Source organism: Panicum virgatum, chromosome 5N (assembly GCF_016808335.1).
Source record: "Panicum virgatum strain AP13 chromosome 5N, P.virgatum_v5, whole genome shotgun sequence".
NCBI lineage: Eukaryota > Viridiplantae > Streptophyta > Magnoliopsida > Poales > Poaceae > Panicum > Panicum virgatum.
The window spans coordinates 59,907,719-59,925,810 of record NC_053149.1 but is presented as its reverse complement, the minus strand read 5'-3'; the positions used below and the strand labels follow the sequence as shown (position 1 = coordinate 59,925,810).

The 18,092-nt window shown below is 51.6% G+C and overlaps 1 protein-coding gene across 2 annotated transcripts; it reads right to left on the bottom strand.

Annotated features, from left to right (window-relative positions):
* Positions 1 to 2,826: 2,826 nt before the first annotated feature.
* Positions 2,827 to 6,039, bottom strand: LOC120676971 (pentatricopeptide repeat-containing protein At3g13160, mitochondrial-like). Of its 2 annotated transcripts, XR_005676059.1 has the most exons (2): positions 4,447 to 6,039; positions 2,827 to 3,338 (listed from the first exon to the last, which is right to left on the bottom strand). XR_005676059.1 is itself a non-coding variant. In XM_039958317.1 (1 exon), the coding sequence occupies exon 1, from the start codon at positions 5,973 to 5,975 to the stop codon at positions 4,566 to 4,568; it is 1,410 nt and encodes a 469-aa protein (XP_039814251.1). In that variant the 5' UTR covers positions 5,976 to 6,039; the 3' UTR covers positions 4,233 to 4,565. The 2 variants fall into 2 exon arrangements, 1 of the variants encoding a protein (XP_039814251.1); XM_039958317.1 differs by lacking the exon at positions 2,827 to 3,338 and having other exon boundaries at positions 4,233 to 6,039.
* Between the last annotated feature and the right edge of the window lie 12,053 nt (positions 6,040 to 18,092).

Below are 18,092 nucleotides of genomic sequence, written 5' to 3'. Positions count from 1 at the left end.
CAAGCACCCCGCGTACTGGCCTGTTCGTCTCTGAATTTGTGAATAGACTACAGTAGGTTCCAGTTTCGCGGCAACTGCTGACCCTTTTCTTTTCAAATTTTGTGCTTCAAGGTTTGTGTTTCAATTTCAACCCTCCCCTTGTTTAGTTACGAAGTTCAAAATTTCAAAAAAAAATTCCGACACTTGCATGGAGACTTAAATATATGCATTGCACAGTTTGCTTGTAAATCGCGAGCTGAACCTAATTACGCTGTAATTAGGTGCTAAATTGCTACAGTGATGCTACAGTACAATCTCCAATGATGAATTAACTAGGTTTATTAGATTCGTCTCGCGATTTACAGACGAGTTATGTAATTTATTTTGTAATTAGTCTATATTTAGTATTTTAAATATAAAAATATTATTTTTAAAATTTTACACAGCGCAACTAAGCCCGTGTTTAGATGCAAAAATCAAATTTCCAAATTTTTTTCCTGCACCTGCATGGAGACTTAAATCTAGACGAAATAAAAAACGCATTGTTACTGTTGCCTGTAAATCGCGAGACGAATCTAATGAACCTAATCAGGCTGTAATCAGACGCTAAATTGCTACAGTAATAACCTCTAGTGACGGATTAATTAGAATCATTAGATTCGTCTCGCGATTTACAAACGAGTTCTGTAATTATTTTTGTGATTAGTCTATATTTAGTACTTCAAATATAAAAAAATATTTTTTCAAAAATTTTACAGACCGCACCTAAACACGGCATAAACAAAGCCCGCACCTAAACACGGCCTAAACAAAGCCCTGTCCTATTGTATCAGGAGAAAATCTTGTGGTGCCAGTCGCCAAGCAAGGAGTGCTGCGTCTGCGTGCCTGCGTGCGCAAACCGGGCAGCGACGCCATGTCGTTGTCACATCGATGGCTACCAGCCGTCTGAACCGGACAATCAATGCGCTTTTTGTCTCGGCGTCTGCGACAACAGTGGCGGATCCCGGCGGCGCCGGTGCCGCGCTGGCTTCCTGGCGCGTCGGCGTGGCCGATGGCCGCCTGCCCCCGTCGCATTTTCGCACGACGTTCGTGAATGGTTCAACCCGTCGCCCCGCTCAAAACGCCAGCGAGCAGCCTCGCCGCCAGCGGCCAGCCTACCGTGTGTTTGGTTGCGGGGTCAATGGGTTGGGTTGGATCTAACTCGGATTTTGGGGACGGAGCCGACACATTCATTATTTGGTTGTACTTTTGATTTTGGGAACGGAGTGAACCGATTCCATGTTTGGTTGAAGGAATTGAGAATATGGGTATGATGGCATGATAACACCGTTAATGAGGGTCCCACTTGCCACCAATAGACCCCACCTGTCATCCTCGCGCCCGGCCCCCGCCGCCGGCCTCTCGCCGCCCGGCCCCCCGCTGGCGGCCTCCTCGCGGCCGGAGGAGCGCGCGCTCGGCCTGGGCAAGCTCCGCCGCCGGCGCGACCTCCGCCCAGTACCCATGCCGCCCCGCTGGCGGGACCACCCTCCGCCGCTGCCCCCACCTCGCCTGCTCGGCCCGCCTGCCCCATCCGCAGCGCACGAGCGCTGTCCCGCCGTCCCGCGGCCGTGAGCTCCGCCCAGCCGAGTCGCGGTTGCTCGCGCGCTGGGGCCGCTCGGCCCGCCCGCGGCAGCAGCTCCGCTCCGCTCGCCGTGGCCGCTCCGCTCGCCCGCCGTGGCCCCTCCGCTGGTGGCGCCTGGATCCTGTCGCCGGCGAGGGATGGGGAGGAGGAGCGCCGGCAAGGGTGTGGGAGCGACGGGGAGAGAGAGGAATGGGAGGGAGGGGAGTCGCGAGCACAACGAACGGAGAAGACGAAGAGGGCGGCGGGAGACGCTGACGTGGTTGGAGCGGCTCCGTTCGCCAGATTTCGAGGGAGGAGTGCAACCCGCATCTGAGGGGAATATTTCCCTCTGGAGCCAACCCTCTCTCCTCATCTCCATCCAAACAGCTATGGGAGCGGGTTCGCTCCATCCCAACCCGTCCCGACCCACAACCAAACACACGGCTAGAGCTTGACACTGCTACTCTGCTGCGCCCCCAGCTCGGCCCCCGGTTGTCTGTTCTCTTTTGCCATCACCCTCCGGGCCTCGGAGCACCCTGCCGCGGGGATGATGACCGTGAACCCGCCTCTGCGTCACGGGGTTTGGTAAAAGAACTTGAGTAGTTTTACCGGCTCATCAAACGACGGACCTGTCTGACCAGACGCCGTATTAACACACCCCTAGTGCTAAGCGCCAGAGTTAATACCTGAGTTTTTCTATCTCGGGTGTCCCGGACAGGGCATCAGCTACACAGCTGGACAGCACAGCCAGCATTAATCTCCGCTCCATTGACCGCACTCACACGCATTTGACCGCACGTACACGCGCGCCTACAATTCCGTGTTTCAGATCCTTGCTTCCATTCCCTGTTCCTCAGCGCAGCGCGCTCGCTAATCACGATGCCCCGAAAGTCACCACCTGCCAGGCCTACTTGCGATGGACAACGTTTTTGCAAGTTTGGAGCCTTCTGTTCCAGCTGGGTTTTAGTAGCCATCTTTGTTTCTGTTCGGTCGCGTCTAGAGCGTGCCTGCCTAACTCTTGTTGACTGGCGGATGCTTCGGCTGATTACGTACGACATCGTGAAGGCAAACGAGAGACCACAGACCTCACTTGTCTAGTGGGTTTTCAGGTGCAGAGATGAGCTTAGCCTCAGTTACTAATATTTTTCAATTTTTTAACAGCTTTGACCTTACAATTTTGGTAAGTCATCCAGAAACTTAAACTGAATCCTTACCGTTTTAATGCAAGCCCCCTCTATCCAATCGGACCCTTTCAGTTCCTCTGGGCCTCTCTTTCGCGGCATCCCTTTCAACTTCCTTCTTACAACATTAGGGCTCATGCCCCGTGGTAAAAGACGAGAACATTTACAGCGCAGTTTCTGGGGACAGCCCACAGTTCACTGAAAGCTCATCAAAAACTCGAGACAATTCTGTAGAAAAAAATAGAGGAGCTAAAAAAGGAACACCACCACTGAAGATCACCAGAGCTCAGTCGGACCACCAACGGAGAGCAAATCCATCTCCCGCACCTGCGACACCCAGTCCTTCAAGCTCATTGTCGACTTCACAGGAGTAGAAAACAAGTCTTCGCCGGAGCAGAGCTTCATGGCTATCACCCCTCCAGAATCATTTCTGGTCTTTTTGCCATAGCAGACAAATCTGCCAGATGCGCCGCGAGGTCCTCCTCCTTGTTGGCACTGGCCGGGCACAGAATTATCCAATTCTGTGCCAGCCTCACCACTTTCAACAGCAGGACTCCCATATTCCTCCATTCTAGATGCTGAAAACAAAAATCATTCCTTAGTCTCCAAATCCCCCAAAGGGCAGCTGAGCTAATAATGTTCACATAAGTAAATTTTTTGGGGTGTCTGTTCCCTCCCCGCTGAGGGGTCCGGATAGTATATGGGGGTCCGGGACCCCGTGGGAGGTCCGGGGCCCCCGACTGTTTTGGCGGAGCGCTCCCTTCTCCGGGACACGCGGCGTCACCGAACCCTTCCCTAGCAAGGAATGGGTCTGGGGCCGCTGACCAAGTGAGAAGGGCTTCGGACCGCGGGGGTCCGGCTGCTCAGGCCGTTAGCGCGTAGTCAAGGATAACTACGAGGCTCTCGACTAGACACAGCAAGAGGGGGTACCCTAGTCCAGAGGTACCGACAAGCTTCAAGTAACCAAACACCCCCTCTAACATGTATCTCCCTTGCTGAGCTAGTGGGGTATTGTTTCTTCGTAGACTGAATGTACATAACATGTATAATATATACCTATTAACATTTGGTCTCAAATCATGGGTATGCCTTGGCATACAGGGCATACCCCTGCCGCCGCCCATGGCTCTGGGTATAAAATATCCACTTTCTAGTGTGAGTGTGTGACACACTATCTGTAATAAAACGGAGGCTGTCATCTAGACTGACATTAAATCTCCCATAAGATACAAATTTCCATATTTGAAACTTGACATAGCCAATCAAGTTAACAGCTCAGGAGTTACATATTTATTTGCTTGCAAAAGCAAACAGTGGCATTATCAAAGACCAGTATATGCAAATAAATATAAAGCTTGCACAAGAATGATTACAACAGAAAAAGGCACTAAAACAAATATAACTAACAATTTTTATAGCATGTGACAAACAAGCCAAAGCTAGAAATTCTAGGAAGAAAGGTTTGATGTAAATGTCATGTAAAATGAGCAGAGGTATTCTTACTGATCAATTTACAGCAGTGAAGCAACAAACCATTTCTTATTAGTACTACAGAATAACAATTGTACATGCAATTCTGCTGTATTGGGCCAGGCAAAACAGTAGGGCAACTTCTGTTTGCATCACCATAGCACATCGATGCCTAACCTACAATGGAATATCCTAATCAAGCATTTTTAGACACACCTTCCTCCTCAGACCCCTCTTCATCCAATGCGGAATCTTCCCAGTCAGCTTCAGCTTCTGCATCAATCAGTGGCGGAGGCAGGATTGAGTTTAGGAGGGGCTTTCATGCTCTTCTTCCCTCATTCTTCTTCCACAAATTTGTAGGAGGGGCTTAGTGGTTGGGGGGGGGGGGGGGGGGGCTTCATGGGATTTCCAGCGGTAGGAGGGGCTCGAGCCCCTCCAGACCCACTGCTGGATCCGCCCCTGGCATTAATGTCTTCTCCAGTAGGTGGCATCTTCAAACACATGTCTTCTCTAGTATGTGGTGGCATCCTCAAACTCTTCCGATGATAGAAGTTCTTCCTCCCATGCTCAACAATCCTCTTAGCCTCCTCCACCCTTGAGGCAGCAACCAATGCAGTCACTACCCGTTGCAGTAACGAGCATTGCACTTTGCACTTCCTACTAAGGATCTCATAGCAGCATCTTAGAGCAGAATCAAGCTCCCCAGCCTCAAGAAGACATGGCACAAGGGTATGAAATGTGCCCCTATTTGGTGCACAATCATTCTTTACCAGATCAACATATGCTTTCTTGGCCTCATCCAACCTGCCTTCGTTGCAATACCATCGAATAAGTTCATTGTAGGACACTGAATCAGGTTTGGGCCCATCCTTCTGCATCATCTCAATCAAACCAATTGCATCCTCAATACTTCCATTGGAAACCAAACCCCGCAGCTTTGCATTGTAGCTCTCTGTACCCGGCTTAACATTCCTCTCCTTCATCATCTCCCAGACTTTCTCGGCATCATCAACGCAACCACTGTTGTAAAACCCATTAAGCAGAGTGTTGAAAGTTATCTCTTCGGGGGTAAGACCGCACTTGTCCATGAGCCCGATGACGTCGAGGGCGGCCGAGAGGTCCGGCTTCTGGCACAGCGCGCTGATGAGAATGTTGTAAGAGGAAACACTGGGGACAATGGTGGGGTATGAGGCCGGGATCTGCTGGAACGCGGTGGCGAGCGCATCGAAGTCGCCGGCGTCGACGTAGGCGGTGAGGAGGGCGTTGAAGGTCATGACGGATTTGTGCTTTAACGGAAGGTCATGGAAGGTCGCGGCGGCGTGGGACGGCATGGAGGCGCGGCCGTAGAGGCGGACGAGGCGCGTGGCGAATCCCTCGGTGGAGGCCTCGAGGAAGGGCTTCTGGGAGTCGAGGATGGCCGCGACGGCGTCCTGGCGGCCGAAGGAAGCGAGGCGGGCCACGGCCATCTCGTACACGCCGTGCTTGTCGCGGAATCTCTGGGACGCGGTCGACGCGGCGACGAACTGGAACACCAGCTTGTCCGGATCGCGCTGCCGGATGACGGTCCGCACGATTTTGCCGATGGACATCTTGCGACCCTTGTTGGGTTTCGCCTTCGCCTCGCCGGCGGCCGCTTTCGGGGCAGGCGCAGGCGCGGGCGCGGGCGCGGGCGCGGATTTGGTTGGTCGGGCACGTGGTTTGGTCGAGGAGAAGATGCTGGAGAGGCGGCGCGCGGTGGAGGCCATGGCAAATGTGGGGCGCTGGGCGCAACGCGACGGCGGCGTGGGTGGGGTTTCGTCGAGACGACCGCGAGAGAGGCGGAGAATGGAGAGGGGGTTTTGCTCGGGCCCTCCTATCCAGCTTCCGGAAGGTGGAAAGTCTAGCAATCTAACAGCCCATTAAGGCCCAGCAGTAACTTACGGCCCAAACAGCGGCACACACGCATGACTCAGGTAAAAAGCGGGCTGCTGGTGCTGATACCTGTTGCTGCGGTCAGTGGAGGTTCATCCGTGGCCCTCTGTGCTATTTTTTGTTGTTGTTCCATTATGTTTTTTCTACCTATTCCATTATATTTTTCTACCTAATCTTTGTAATAGTATATTCAACATTTTGGTCAAACTAATTTAACCATTTAAAAAGCTAATTCAACATTTTAGAAAAACTAATTCAACATTTTTTAAAAAAATGTTGAAACCGTATATTACAAATGTTTAAGTGATATATTGAAAATGTTGAACAGGTATTTTGAAATGTTGAAATAAATAATTAAAAACATGATATTGCATCTCATTTCGTGGCATTAATTCCAGTGAATATGATGGTTCAAACAGATTTTAATTTGGGTGAATAGTTTAAGAGAAAAGATCCATTGAAGTTCGAAATTGATTTTGGTTCCCATCCTCAGTCTTCGTTGTGGTCGCGACACGTGTCCAACCTATGGGATGGCTTTTCCGCACGCGCTGCTAGCTCGTTGCAGTCGGACGTTGCTCGGATGCGATCTATATGGTTCATAAGGATTGTACTAATCTCAAACAACGGAAGATAGGTAGTTTACAAATTTAGTTGAAGATGTATAGGATTTCCCAGTTTGTTTGGGCCCCGCGGAATATTTACAGCCCAGCCTATTTCGGCCATGACGGAATATTTCGAGCCGACCACCCGGTCCATTACTGGCAGCTTCGCGTGTCTTTTTTAAATTTTATATTTTTCAAAATTATTTTTTACAGAAATATATTTTCGGTTTCATAATTTACATATTTATACCCCTACCGTCCGGTTGCGGGGCGGCCGGCCCCCTGGCAGGAGGGCCCTTAATATAAATAAAATTTATTTTTAATCGCATTTTGGCCCCGTGGGGGAGGCTGCCGCCCAGCAGCCGGGCGGTAGGTACCCGCCGCCCAGTGGCGAGGCGGTAGGCCAGGCAGCCGAACGGCAGGGGGCAGGCTTCCCTATATAAAGGGCTGAGCTTCCCTCTCCCCTCTCATTTGCTTCCCACGACATCCAGAGAGGGGGAGGGAGAGAGGAGGGGTGAGGGAGGGAGTTGCAGCGGCGAAGCCCTGGCGGATTTTGGATCCGAACCGCAGGTAATAAATATTTTTCAACTTTCTCATTCTAATTTTTTTGCATATTTAATTTTATAATTAGTGTATGCAGCAGTAATGATATTTTAGTGATTTAGGTACTGTTTTTATTATAATTTAGGTAGAATTAGAATTAGTTTTTAGAAAAACCATTTAGCTTTACCAACCATTTTTGTGTATTGATTAGTTGTTTAATACAAGAAATTTTTTTGAAAAATGCTCAGAAATTGTAGAAAATGCTAGAAAAGTATATGAAAAATTTAGATAAATTGTAGAAAATGCAGAAAAATTGTAGAAAATGTTAGAAAATTTTATTTATAAAATTTTATTGAACAAAAATTATAGAAAATGCTAGAAGGAACATATAGTCCATATCTTAATTTCAATTAATTTTGGTATGAAGTCTAATTCCTTTCGCATTTACATATGGGATCACAACAGTTATATGATGTGAGACCTTCTTCGTATTACCCTATGGCGACAGCAGAATGAACGCAAGGTAAATACCTAATCTGTAGCCCGAATTTATCATGTTCTTCTTATTTCTATGAATATTTTAAATAATTTGAATGGTTTACATGATCGCACCACCAGCTTCCTGATATGGGTCCTTCTTCGTATCCACCACCAACAGGTACGTATGATGAATATGTACCCAAATATATGACTTATAAGACGATGATTAAGATATCTTAATTGCTACTGCATAGGGACCACACAGGATACCTTTGAGGCGAGCTTCGAAGACTGGAGTCGGTTATTTTGTACACCTAACCAGCAGGCCGATCCTACCTTCCAGACACCTGTGGCCACCGGACGTCCAGGTAGAGACGTAGGGCCTCCAAACCGACACACCTACCCTACAGACCACGTCCACGCACAGCGTAAAAGAGGTCGACATGGCCGGGGTGGTTAGGAGGTGCTTATAGTTGTTTCTGTATTTTTGTTATGGACATGTCGTCATGTTATACTTATTTCGTTCTCATGCATCACCTATTTCGTTCTCAGTTGCGTATGTGTATGAATTGCTAAGTTATATTTTTCATATTCATCTACTTTACTAACGGTTTTTATTTCTATCCAAAATATTTAAAAACACATCTAATGCCGCACTGCCGCACTGACGGTCAAGGTTTAACCTACGGCAGGGGGCTGCCGGCCCCCTGCCGGGCGGCGGGTAGGCCTACCGCCCCGCCCCCGGGCGGCGGGTACCTGCCGCCCGGCTGCCTCCCCAGGGGCCAAAATGCGATTAAAAATAAATTTTATTTACATTAAGGTCCCTACCGCCCGGCAGGAGGGCGGCAGGGGGCCGGCCGCCCCGCAGCCGGGCGGTAGGGGTATAAATCTATAAATTATGAAACCGAAAATATATTTCTGTAAAAAATGATTTTAAAAAATATAAAAATAAAAAACGCCAGCTTCGCCGGGGCCGCAGGCTGAACCGGTCGTCGCCCTGTGGCCCTTCTTTGGCGGGCTGGCGGCCGTCGCCACCGCCACGCACCCTCTTTCCTCTCTGGCGCCCCCCTCCTAGTTCCTCTCAGCCATTACCAAGTTCCTCCCTCTCCTCCGCGGACGCCTTCGTCCCGCTCCGCTGGCTCGGCGACCCCTCCTGCCACATGGTCAGGCGGTGGACCCACGGGGCTAGCGTCCAGATGTCACGGGCGACGAGCGTTGATCTGGTGGAGGTCGACTTGACGCCATCAGTTTTTCTTTAGCAAGCTCAGCCAGGTGTTTTGCTAATTCACAGTAGGGCAACGAGAGGATGATTGGTGGGCGTGGGAGCTTGAGAAACATGGTAACTACTCTGTCAAGTCGGCGTTTCGAAAGCTGTATGAATGGATGAGGTGATGAGGAGATGCCAAGTGGTTCAGGTCATGATTCCTAGAAAAAGATTTGGAAGTTACAGATGCCTCTGAAAGTGAAAATCTTTTGGTGGAGGGTCCTGCACGAGTTCCTCCCAGCGAAGGAGATTTACATTGGAGACACATTGAGCCAACAGCATTCTGTGAGGTGTGTGGTGCGGACAGAGAAACTATAAAGCACATACTGACCGAGTGCGCTGGGGCGTTGATGTTTTGGAGAGAGGTCAAGACAATTACAGGGGTGAAGCTGCCGAATCTTCATCCGGTTTCTTGGGCAAGTGAGGAATGAGGTGTGCAATGACAAGGAATGGGCAATTGTTGTTATCGACATGTACTCACTTTGGATGCAGCGGAACTAGAGATGACATGGCGCTGTCTACAAATCGGTCAGTGTATTAGTTCGATGGTCACTTGATACTGCTTTCGATTTATGGAATATGATAAAACCGATGCAACTGATGAGGGAGAAACTAGTTATGCAGTGCTGGTGCACGCCGCCGGCAGGCTGGTTCAAATGCAATACAGATGGTGCTTTTTATCCAGACCAAGGGCAAGGTGTGTCAGGAGTTGCCCTCCGTGATGAGGCAGGTCTCTTTGTTGGTGGATAGGCGAAATGGTATCCCCACGGCCTCGATGCTTTGACTCTAGAAGCTTTGGCTTGCCGGGATGGTGTTGCTCTAGCCCGGGACTCGGGTGCAACGTCTCATTCTAGAGACTGATAGCCAGGAGTTTGTGAAGCTTTGGAAGAATGGTGCTAATCAACGCTCAAGGATCGCTTCCATCATTAGAGAAACTCGGGATCTTAGCTCTTCTTTTGTTGATTTTTTTTGTAACTTTCACAAGTCGATCTTGTAACCGAGTAGCTCATGTCCTAACTAAGCAAGTGTCAGGTGATAATAGGCTGGGTGTGTGGCAGATAGCCCCAACCTGTGTACATCACTTGTTAGCTTTAGATTGTAATCCTGATTGATCAGTGAATGAAATCACCAATTCGCAAAAAAGAAAAGTAGGGCAACCCTAAAAAATAAATACAGTAGGGGAGAGAAATGTAATACTGCACAAAGGTTTAAAACTCTGAAGACATTGTAGATCTGCTGGCTAATTCTTTTTTTAGGGAAACTTTTTTTTGCTTTTTGAGGGAAATGTTGGCTGAATCTCAAAGGCAGCAGTAAAAATTGGGAATGGTTGTTGTTCCCCCACCGAGCAACAAAGCATGCTTTCAGTCACATTTGCCTTCCAAAATTTTCCCCGGTTCAGATCATGACACGATACCTGAAAATACACCAGGTATGCAAATGATGTTGTACATTGGTCATTTGCCGTAAACCGCATTAGGATTGCACCTCCTGCGATATTAAAATTGATGGTCTGTCCATACTGCCAAAGCAATCCTATCGACTATCGTAGAGCACGCATCCATTTTCTTGCAGTTAGCGCCTGTGCCACCGCGAGATTTTACTTCAAGAAGGCTTATAACACGACGGACCCAAACCCGGCGAAGCAGACCCAGAACGTTGATGCGGCGTGTTAGGTCGAGGCAAAGTCACGGCGGCGCGCGGCCGCAAATCCAGCCGCAGCGCGACGAGGATCGGAAAAAGATCTGGCGGAACTTATGATCGATTTGAGCGGCACAAGGCTCTGGATACCAATTGTCACGATCCCAATCAGGAAATAAAGGAAACCTGAGAAGAACCAGAGGGGGAACGAGGAAGAAGAAGAGCGAACAGAGAGATCAGAGAGAGAACAGAGCAGGCGAGCAGCAAGAGGGCGGGTTCAGAGACAGTTTCAGAGTTCTGTTATTCCTTAACTAGATTACACCAGCGATCCCCTTATATGGATGCCAACGTCCAGTTACATGGGCCGGCCACTCTGCGCCGGGCCCAACACAAACTCTAACCAAAAGGCTATACCATACACGGCCCAGCCTAGCCACTGGAGGTCCTGACAGCCTTGTCCATCGATGCACAAACATGAATCATCCAGCCAATTGTCTTGTGCGTCTTCCATTCACTGTTGCACCCAAAAATCTGAGTTCATACATTTACAAAAATAATACCTTAATATGAAGTGTGACGAATTGGTAGTTTGTGCACCATCCAGTAATAACTTGTCGGTTCATTGTTCTAAGGGTCAGTTGGATCCATGCCACTCCAATTCCTTGAAATTGGATTTCATGTTGAAATCCATGCCATTGAGTGGCATGATTTTCAACATGAAACCCAATTTCACGGAGTTGTGGTGGCATGAATTGAATTTTCTCTTGTTCTAATGGCAGTTATTTGACGATTCGTTTGGCTATGGTTGGTGGCTGGTGCTGATTTGTCATGAGCTGATGGCTGGTGCTGATTTAATATGAGAGAACATTACTGCTGGCTGGTTGGCTGACAAACCAAACAAATCGAGCGAATCTGATCAAAGTAAGAAAAAAAGTGCATGCCTAAACGAATCAATTCTGCAGTGAAGATAAAAAATATCAACCTGTAGCTTGACACACAATGACGCTAGTCACCTGCCGAAGCTCCGCAACATATCCATGGCTGAATAGATTATGCTCTTATATTTGCAACAAAGCAACTTCAAGAGCTGCTCGTACGGTCGTACCACGGCACCGGTGAGCGCAATCACTCGCTACCATTCGAGGCGGCGGGGGGATGGGAAAGCTCGCATCTAGCGAGCGCTTGGGAGGCGGCGGCGGCGGCGACCCGCCCGGCCGGCTCGCCGGCGCTACCCTGCCTCCCGCCGCCCACCCGCGCCCTCCCCCAGCCACCACTCCCAGGACCCCTGTTGCTGGCTCTCACCCAGCGCCGCGAGCTCGGCCTCATCTTGCTGGCGAGCGCAGCGCCGGCGCGCAGCTGAGAGCTGGTGCTTCCCGTCGGCCGGGGTGCAGTTTTCAGGATCGCCTCCTCCGTGATTTCTACTCCACTGCAGTCCCAGGTGCCGTTGCTCCCTCCTCTCTAGTTCCTCTCTGGGCCACCCCTGGATCCTCGTCCGTTAGGTACAACCTAGCTTTTGTGACGAACATGCTTAACTACTTGCTCACTGTCTGTCCGGGTCGCCTGTCCGTTTCTCGTGTGCGTCCAAAGATGTTTCGTTTTGTTGTCGCGAATAGAAACATAGCTCATGTTCTAGCGGTCCGGGGTTGGCTTTGCCTGGGAACCTCTGTCCTCTACCTTCATGCTTCCATGGAGGGAGCCGTCCGCGCGGCTGCGAAGGTTGAAGACGAGTGCGGTTCTCCCAATGCTGCAGTTAAGGCGCCCCAGTCAGCGGCGCCTGATGGGACACCGGCCTGCAGCGAGTTAGGGCGGCCCGGGGCTCAAGACGCGTGCTGCTCCGCCTCTGCTGAGGGCAGTCACAATCCAGACTCTACCATGGAGTCTAAATTTTTTATTTATTATGTTTTGCTGATGTGACAGTATATTTATAGAAGAGAGAGAAATCAAGACTCTAAGTCTTATTTAGACTCCAAGTCTTCACATAAATCAAGAATGAATGTGAGAGAGTCAAGTGGACCATATAAATTAAAATAACACATTTTGCATTAAAAAATATAGTTTCTTGTGATGGTGTCTTTGAGGCTTAGACTCTATGAGTGGAGTCTACATTCACCCTGTTTACTGTGTTGGTGCTGGAGGCTGCTATTAGAATGGTGTGAGAGAAAAAACACTATTGGCTGGCTGGTGGCTGGAGGCTGCTGCTGGAGTGGTGTGAGAGAAAAACACTATTGACTGGCTAGAGGAGCAGCGCAGCGAACGGGGTGGTTTAGACTGTCCTGACGCTTTTCCAACGCCAAAGATCCCCTGAAGATTTGCTTTGCTCCATACCTGCTCCTGCGGTCTTGTCACCCCTGGCAGAGACGTGCCGGAAGCCGCGGATACGCCCCTGCGCCCGTCCTCCAGCCTGGCCCCTATGAATGCGGCACAACCACCTCGCCCTTACTCCTACATGCAAGCCCTGCTCACTCCCACCAAGCCGGCCAAACCACAACCCAAATGCCCCCCACCCATCACTACCACCTCCGGCTGCTTCCGCTGCCTCTCGCCCGACCACCAAGTGAGTGCCTGCCGCGACCCCATCCGTTGCCGCAACTGCCGCGGCAACGGCCACCGCCTCCGTGAGTGCAAGATGCCGATCGATCGTGTGTTGACACCCATGCCGCGCCGCCGTCCCAAACCCGACTCCGCTCGCCCCTGTCAACGCTGTGCCTTTCACCCCCCGCACCACCTCCCCTCCACCGCCGCCCTCCACCCCGCCGCCGCCTACGCCTGAGCATTCCGCCGCGCTGTGTGCGTCCTTCGACCCTCTCGGCATGAGTGCCTCCACCAGCGCCGATCCGCCTGACTTCGAGCTCCCGCGCGGCCTTGCGAATGCGGTGGACGCGCTCCGGGCTGGCACCTTGTCCCCTTGTAACGAGGCAGGGAAGTCTACTGTGCTGGATCTGCCTTCTCCGGCCGCGGCCCCGGCGCGAGTCTTCCCCAAGGCTGTCGACATCCATGTCACCTGTCCGCACGGCAAGGCGCCGATGGTGCCACTCTCTGTGGTGGTTTCGCCGCCTGCGTCGCCTGGGCGGCGCTCGCCTTCCTCTGCCTCCTCCTCCCCCGCAGCTGCTGGCGGCAGTCTCGGCGGAGGCTCCCCGCTGCGACTTGTCGTCGCTTTTCACAATCACCTTGACATCCCGAGTGATCTCTGGGTGGACGCTGAGGAGGGGGAGCTTGGCGGCAGCTCTGCGCAACTCCTTGTGGTTCGTGTTTGGCCTAGGCACCAGCAGGTGGGAGCCGATGGGAACCTGAATCCCTTCTTTGGACCGCCACCGCCAAATCCTTTCCACCAGCCCAATGTCCCCCATGCCGACCTCGCCTTTCCACCAGCCCATCTTGCGCCTCCACCAACAGCAAACCCAGCCCCGCAGGGCCCAAAGCCACCACCTCAGCCGCCTCACGCACCCAACCACCTTGCTGGGCCGGCAGCCAATCTGCTAGCGCTTGCTGCACTTTTTGCGGCCTCCAAATGCGCACTGCCGCCCCCACCTGATGCTTCCCCGGCTCTGGCTTCCGCTGAGCTCGTTGCTTCGGTGGATGCTACCCCGTCGCCGCTGCCCCCGTCTCCTGTGGCTCCCCAAACTGCTAGGCGTTCGGTGCGTCGTGGTAGACGCCCCAGGGTTGGTGTGCTGCTCCGTTCTGCTGCCGAGCCGCTAAGGCAGAGTGCCCGCCTTGCTGAGAAGACGGCTGGGATGTTCGTCGACTCTCCTAACAAGGTTGTTCAGCTGAAAGCCATGAAGAATGCTCTGGCCCCTTGCTCTGCCAAGCTGAAGGATGTTGTGGAGAAGAAGAACATGCTGACCCGTTCCAAGCTGCCGATCGGGGTGTCGGATCTCCGCATTCTAGTGGCCGCTGCTGGTCTCAGCGTCAAAGCTCCTGCGAGCGTTGGCGTGGTGGATCCCCTGGCAGCAAGATCGCCATGGCGCTCGATCCTCCTTGCGGCGGCGTCTCGCCGCAGCCGCCCGTGCGTTCCAGCCGTATGGGCAGATGTATCCTTCGTTGTGTCTCGTGTTGTTGCTGGTTGTCTCTGTTGTTCATTGTTGTCTCTGGTCGTTGTCATTTGGGTTGTAGCCTTTGTAGAAGGTGGTGTGTCTGTTCTCGTTTATGCTGTTGGACTAATGTTAGGAGGTTGTGGTTTCTCGCCCACTTGTGCTGGCTTCTGCTGGCCGCGAGCTGGGCTCCTAGTGGTGTTATCTGGTTTCAGTATGTGTAATGGTTTTAAAAACTTTCTCGTGGTGTCTTGGAATGTGCGTGGGTTAGGCGACCCGGACAAATGTGCTATAGTTAAGGATGCGCTTGTCGCTGTTGCTCCCTTGGTCATTTGCCTCCAAGAAACCAAGCTTAGCGATCTTAACCGCTTCAAAGCCCACAGCTTCCTGCCCCTGCACTTCACGAACTCCATTCAGCACGTCAGGGCTGCCGGATCTCTCGGTGGCATCCTCACGGCCTGGAACACGAGCCTGTTTTCCCTTGATTCCTTCATCAGCCGTCGCCATACTCTTAAGACGGTCCTCACTGCTGCTGCTTCTGAGCAGCGACTCACTGTTACCAACGTTTATGCGCCTGCTGACCACCGCGATTCTAAGCACTTCCTAGCTGATCTTCACGAGCTGCAGCCACAAATTTCTGGGCCTTGGATCCTCACTGGGATTTTAACTTGATCAGGTGCGCCACTGAGAAAACGACTGGGAACTTAGATGCTGCTCTCTGCTCGCTCTTTAACGACACTCTTGACCGTCTGGGGGTTGTGGAACTCCCACTGCTTGACCGCCTATTTACTTGGACGAACAAGCAAGCAAACCCGATTCTTGCGCGACTCGATCGCGCTTTCATCAATACTGAGCAATGCACAACCTTCCCTAACACTACGCTCACATCTCTAGTTCGTCCCACGTCTGACCACACCCCTCTACTAAGCACAATCTCTTCCACCACCCCAAAATCGTCCTTGTTCCGCTTTGAAAATGCCTGGCTGCACCAACCAACCTTCCTGTCTGCTGTACTCCCTGCTTGGCGAGATGCCCCAGCTCACTCTGATGCCACCGGACAGCTTGCCAGCTGCCTCAAGATGACTCGAGCTTCGGCAAAGGTTTGGGCTCGGCGTTACAGGGGGCCACTTGCACTCATCCACAATTGCAAATTTCTCATCATGCTATTCGACTTTCTAGAGGAAACTCGTAACTTGTCTGTCCAGGAGTCGGCAGTCCGGTACATGAGCCAGGAACAGCTTGCTCAGGCGATCAAGGTGCAAGCTGTGTACTGGAAGCAGCGTGGAAAGCGGAAGGCTCTTCGGGAAGGCGACTCCAACACCAAGTTCTTTCATGCTCACGCCACCTAGCGTTTGCGGCGCAACGCGATCAAGCTGGTGGAGGTGGATGGGGTACAGCTTACAGCGCATGAGGGGAAGGTGACGGCTCTGACAAATTACTTCAAGCATGTTCTCGGTACACCGGGAACCAGCTCCTTCAGCTTTGACCTCGCGGCCCTCTACCAAGGTCGTCATCAGGCGAGTGACAGACTTGAAGCTCCATTAACTGAATCTAAAGCGCTACAGGCGATTCGTGCAATGAATAGGTGCAGTGCGCCGGGGCCAGATGGCTTTGGGCCTAGTTTCTATGCTGCTGCTTGGACCACTGTGAGGGGAGATGTTATGCGCTTCCTGCATGCCATTCACAGCGGGGCCTGTGAACTTGAGCGCATTAACCGCTCCTACATGGTTCTGATCCCCAAGAAGCCTGGAGCGGTTGCGGTTGATGCATTTCAGCCAATCTGTCTGCAGAATTGCAGCGTAAAAATCCCCGGCAAACTACTCACAACAAGGTTACAGCGAGAAATCCAAGCACTGATTGATCTGGATCAAACGGGTTTTCTGAAGGGGCGGACAATAGCTGAGAACTTTGTATATGCTGCAGAATTGCTTCAACTGTGTCACAAAAAATCAGTGCCAACACTTGTCCTCAAACTGGACTTCGCCAAGGCGTTTGACACTGTGAATTGGCAGGGGCTCTTAAGTATCCTTGAAGTGCGAGGTTTTGGTGCTGCTTGGAGAAGCTGGGTACACGCAATGCTGCAAACATCACGCACAGCTTGCTGGTTAACGGCTGTCCAGTCCCGTGGATCTCCTGCCGACGAGGCCTGCGCCAGGGTGACTCCATGTCTCCCTACCTCTTTCTGCTGGTTGCCGATGTGCTAGAGACCCTAATCAGGAAAAGTAACACGGTGCATAACCCGCTTGATCATTCGTCACCTTGTCCTGTCCTCCAATATGCCGACGACACGCTAATTCTTCTGCGTGGTGACCTGGATGAGGTGAAGCAACTAAAACACCTATTGGATCAATTCTCGGAAGCAACTGGTCTGCGGATTAACTATCACAAAAGCACGGCGGTCCCAATGCACATGACTGACGAGCTGATCCCGGACTGCGTGGCGGCTTTGGGATGTCGCCGCGAGGGGTTCCCACAGACTTACCTGGGTCTTCCGCTATCCTGTGAGAAGATGCGCCTTCAGGCATTTGACCCATACATTGCGAAAGCAGATCGCTACCTCGCTGGTTGGCAAGCCACTCTGCTCAACCCGATGGGCCGCTCAGTACTGATTAATGTTGTGCTAGATGGGTAGCTATCTTATGTCATGAGTGCGCTACCCCTCCCTCCCGAGGTTGTGAAGCAGGTTGATAAGAGGAGGCGCGGTTTCCTTTGGACAGGTGAGGGTGATGCTAATGGTTCTAGCTGCTTAGTTGCTTGGGACAAAGTGCGTTGCAGCAAAGACCAAGGGGGTCTCGGCATCAAAGATCTTGAGGTGCAAAACATCTGCTTGCTCTTAAAACTGCTGCATAAACTGTACACAGCGACTCAATCCTCTTGGGCGATTTGGGTTCGGCAGCGCATCTGCCTTGCATCGCTGGAAGGGGACTTGGATGGAAATCACTGGAACATACTCTGTGAGCTGCTTCCTCTGTACCAAGCAATTAGCTCGGTCGGTCTTGGAAATGGTCGCTCCACGGCTTTCTGGCAGGATGTCTGGCATGGTGAGGAGAGCATGGCTGAGCGCTACCCGGCCTTATACAGCCACTGCAGAACGCCTACTCAATATGTGTATGCAGTTGTTACAGGTGGATTAAGGGGGCACCTTGTGACCAGGCTTTCGGCGATTGCTGCAAAGGAACTACAGGATGTGCAAGCGCTTCTTTCACATATCCGACTGACTGATGCTGCTGACGAGCGGAGTAGTCCCTTCGCAGCTGAGGATGGTGCCCTGATCACTTCTGGGCTGTATAGCATGATCAAGTCAAGCAGAGAGCCAACTCTCTCAGCCCAAGCTGGATTCTGGAGCTCTCGAGCTCCGCCTCGGGTTCAATTCTTCACCTGGTTGCTCATGCATGG

Excerpts from the sequence above, each read along its gene's own strand:
- LOC120676971 (XM_039958317.1), bottom strand. The coding sequence starts at position 5,975 with ATGGCCTCCACCGCGCGCCGCCTCTCCAGCATCTTCTCCTCGACCAAA.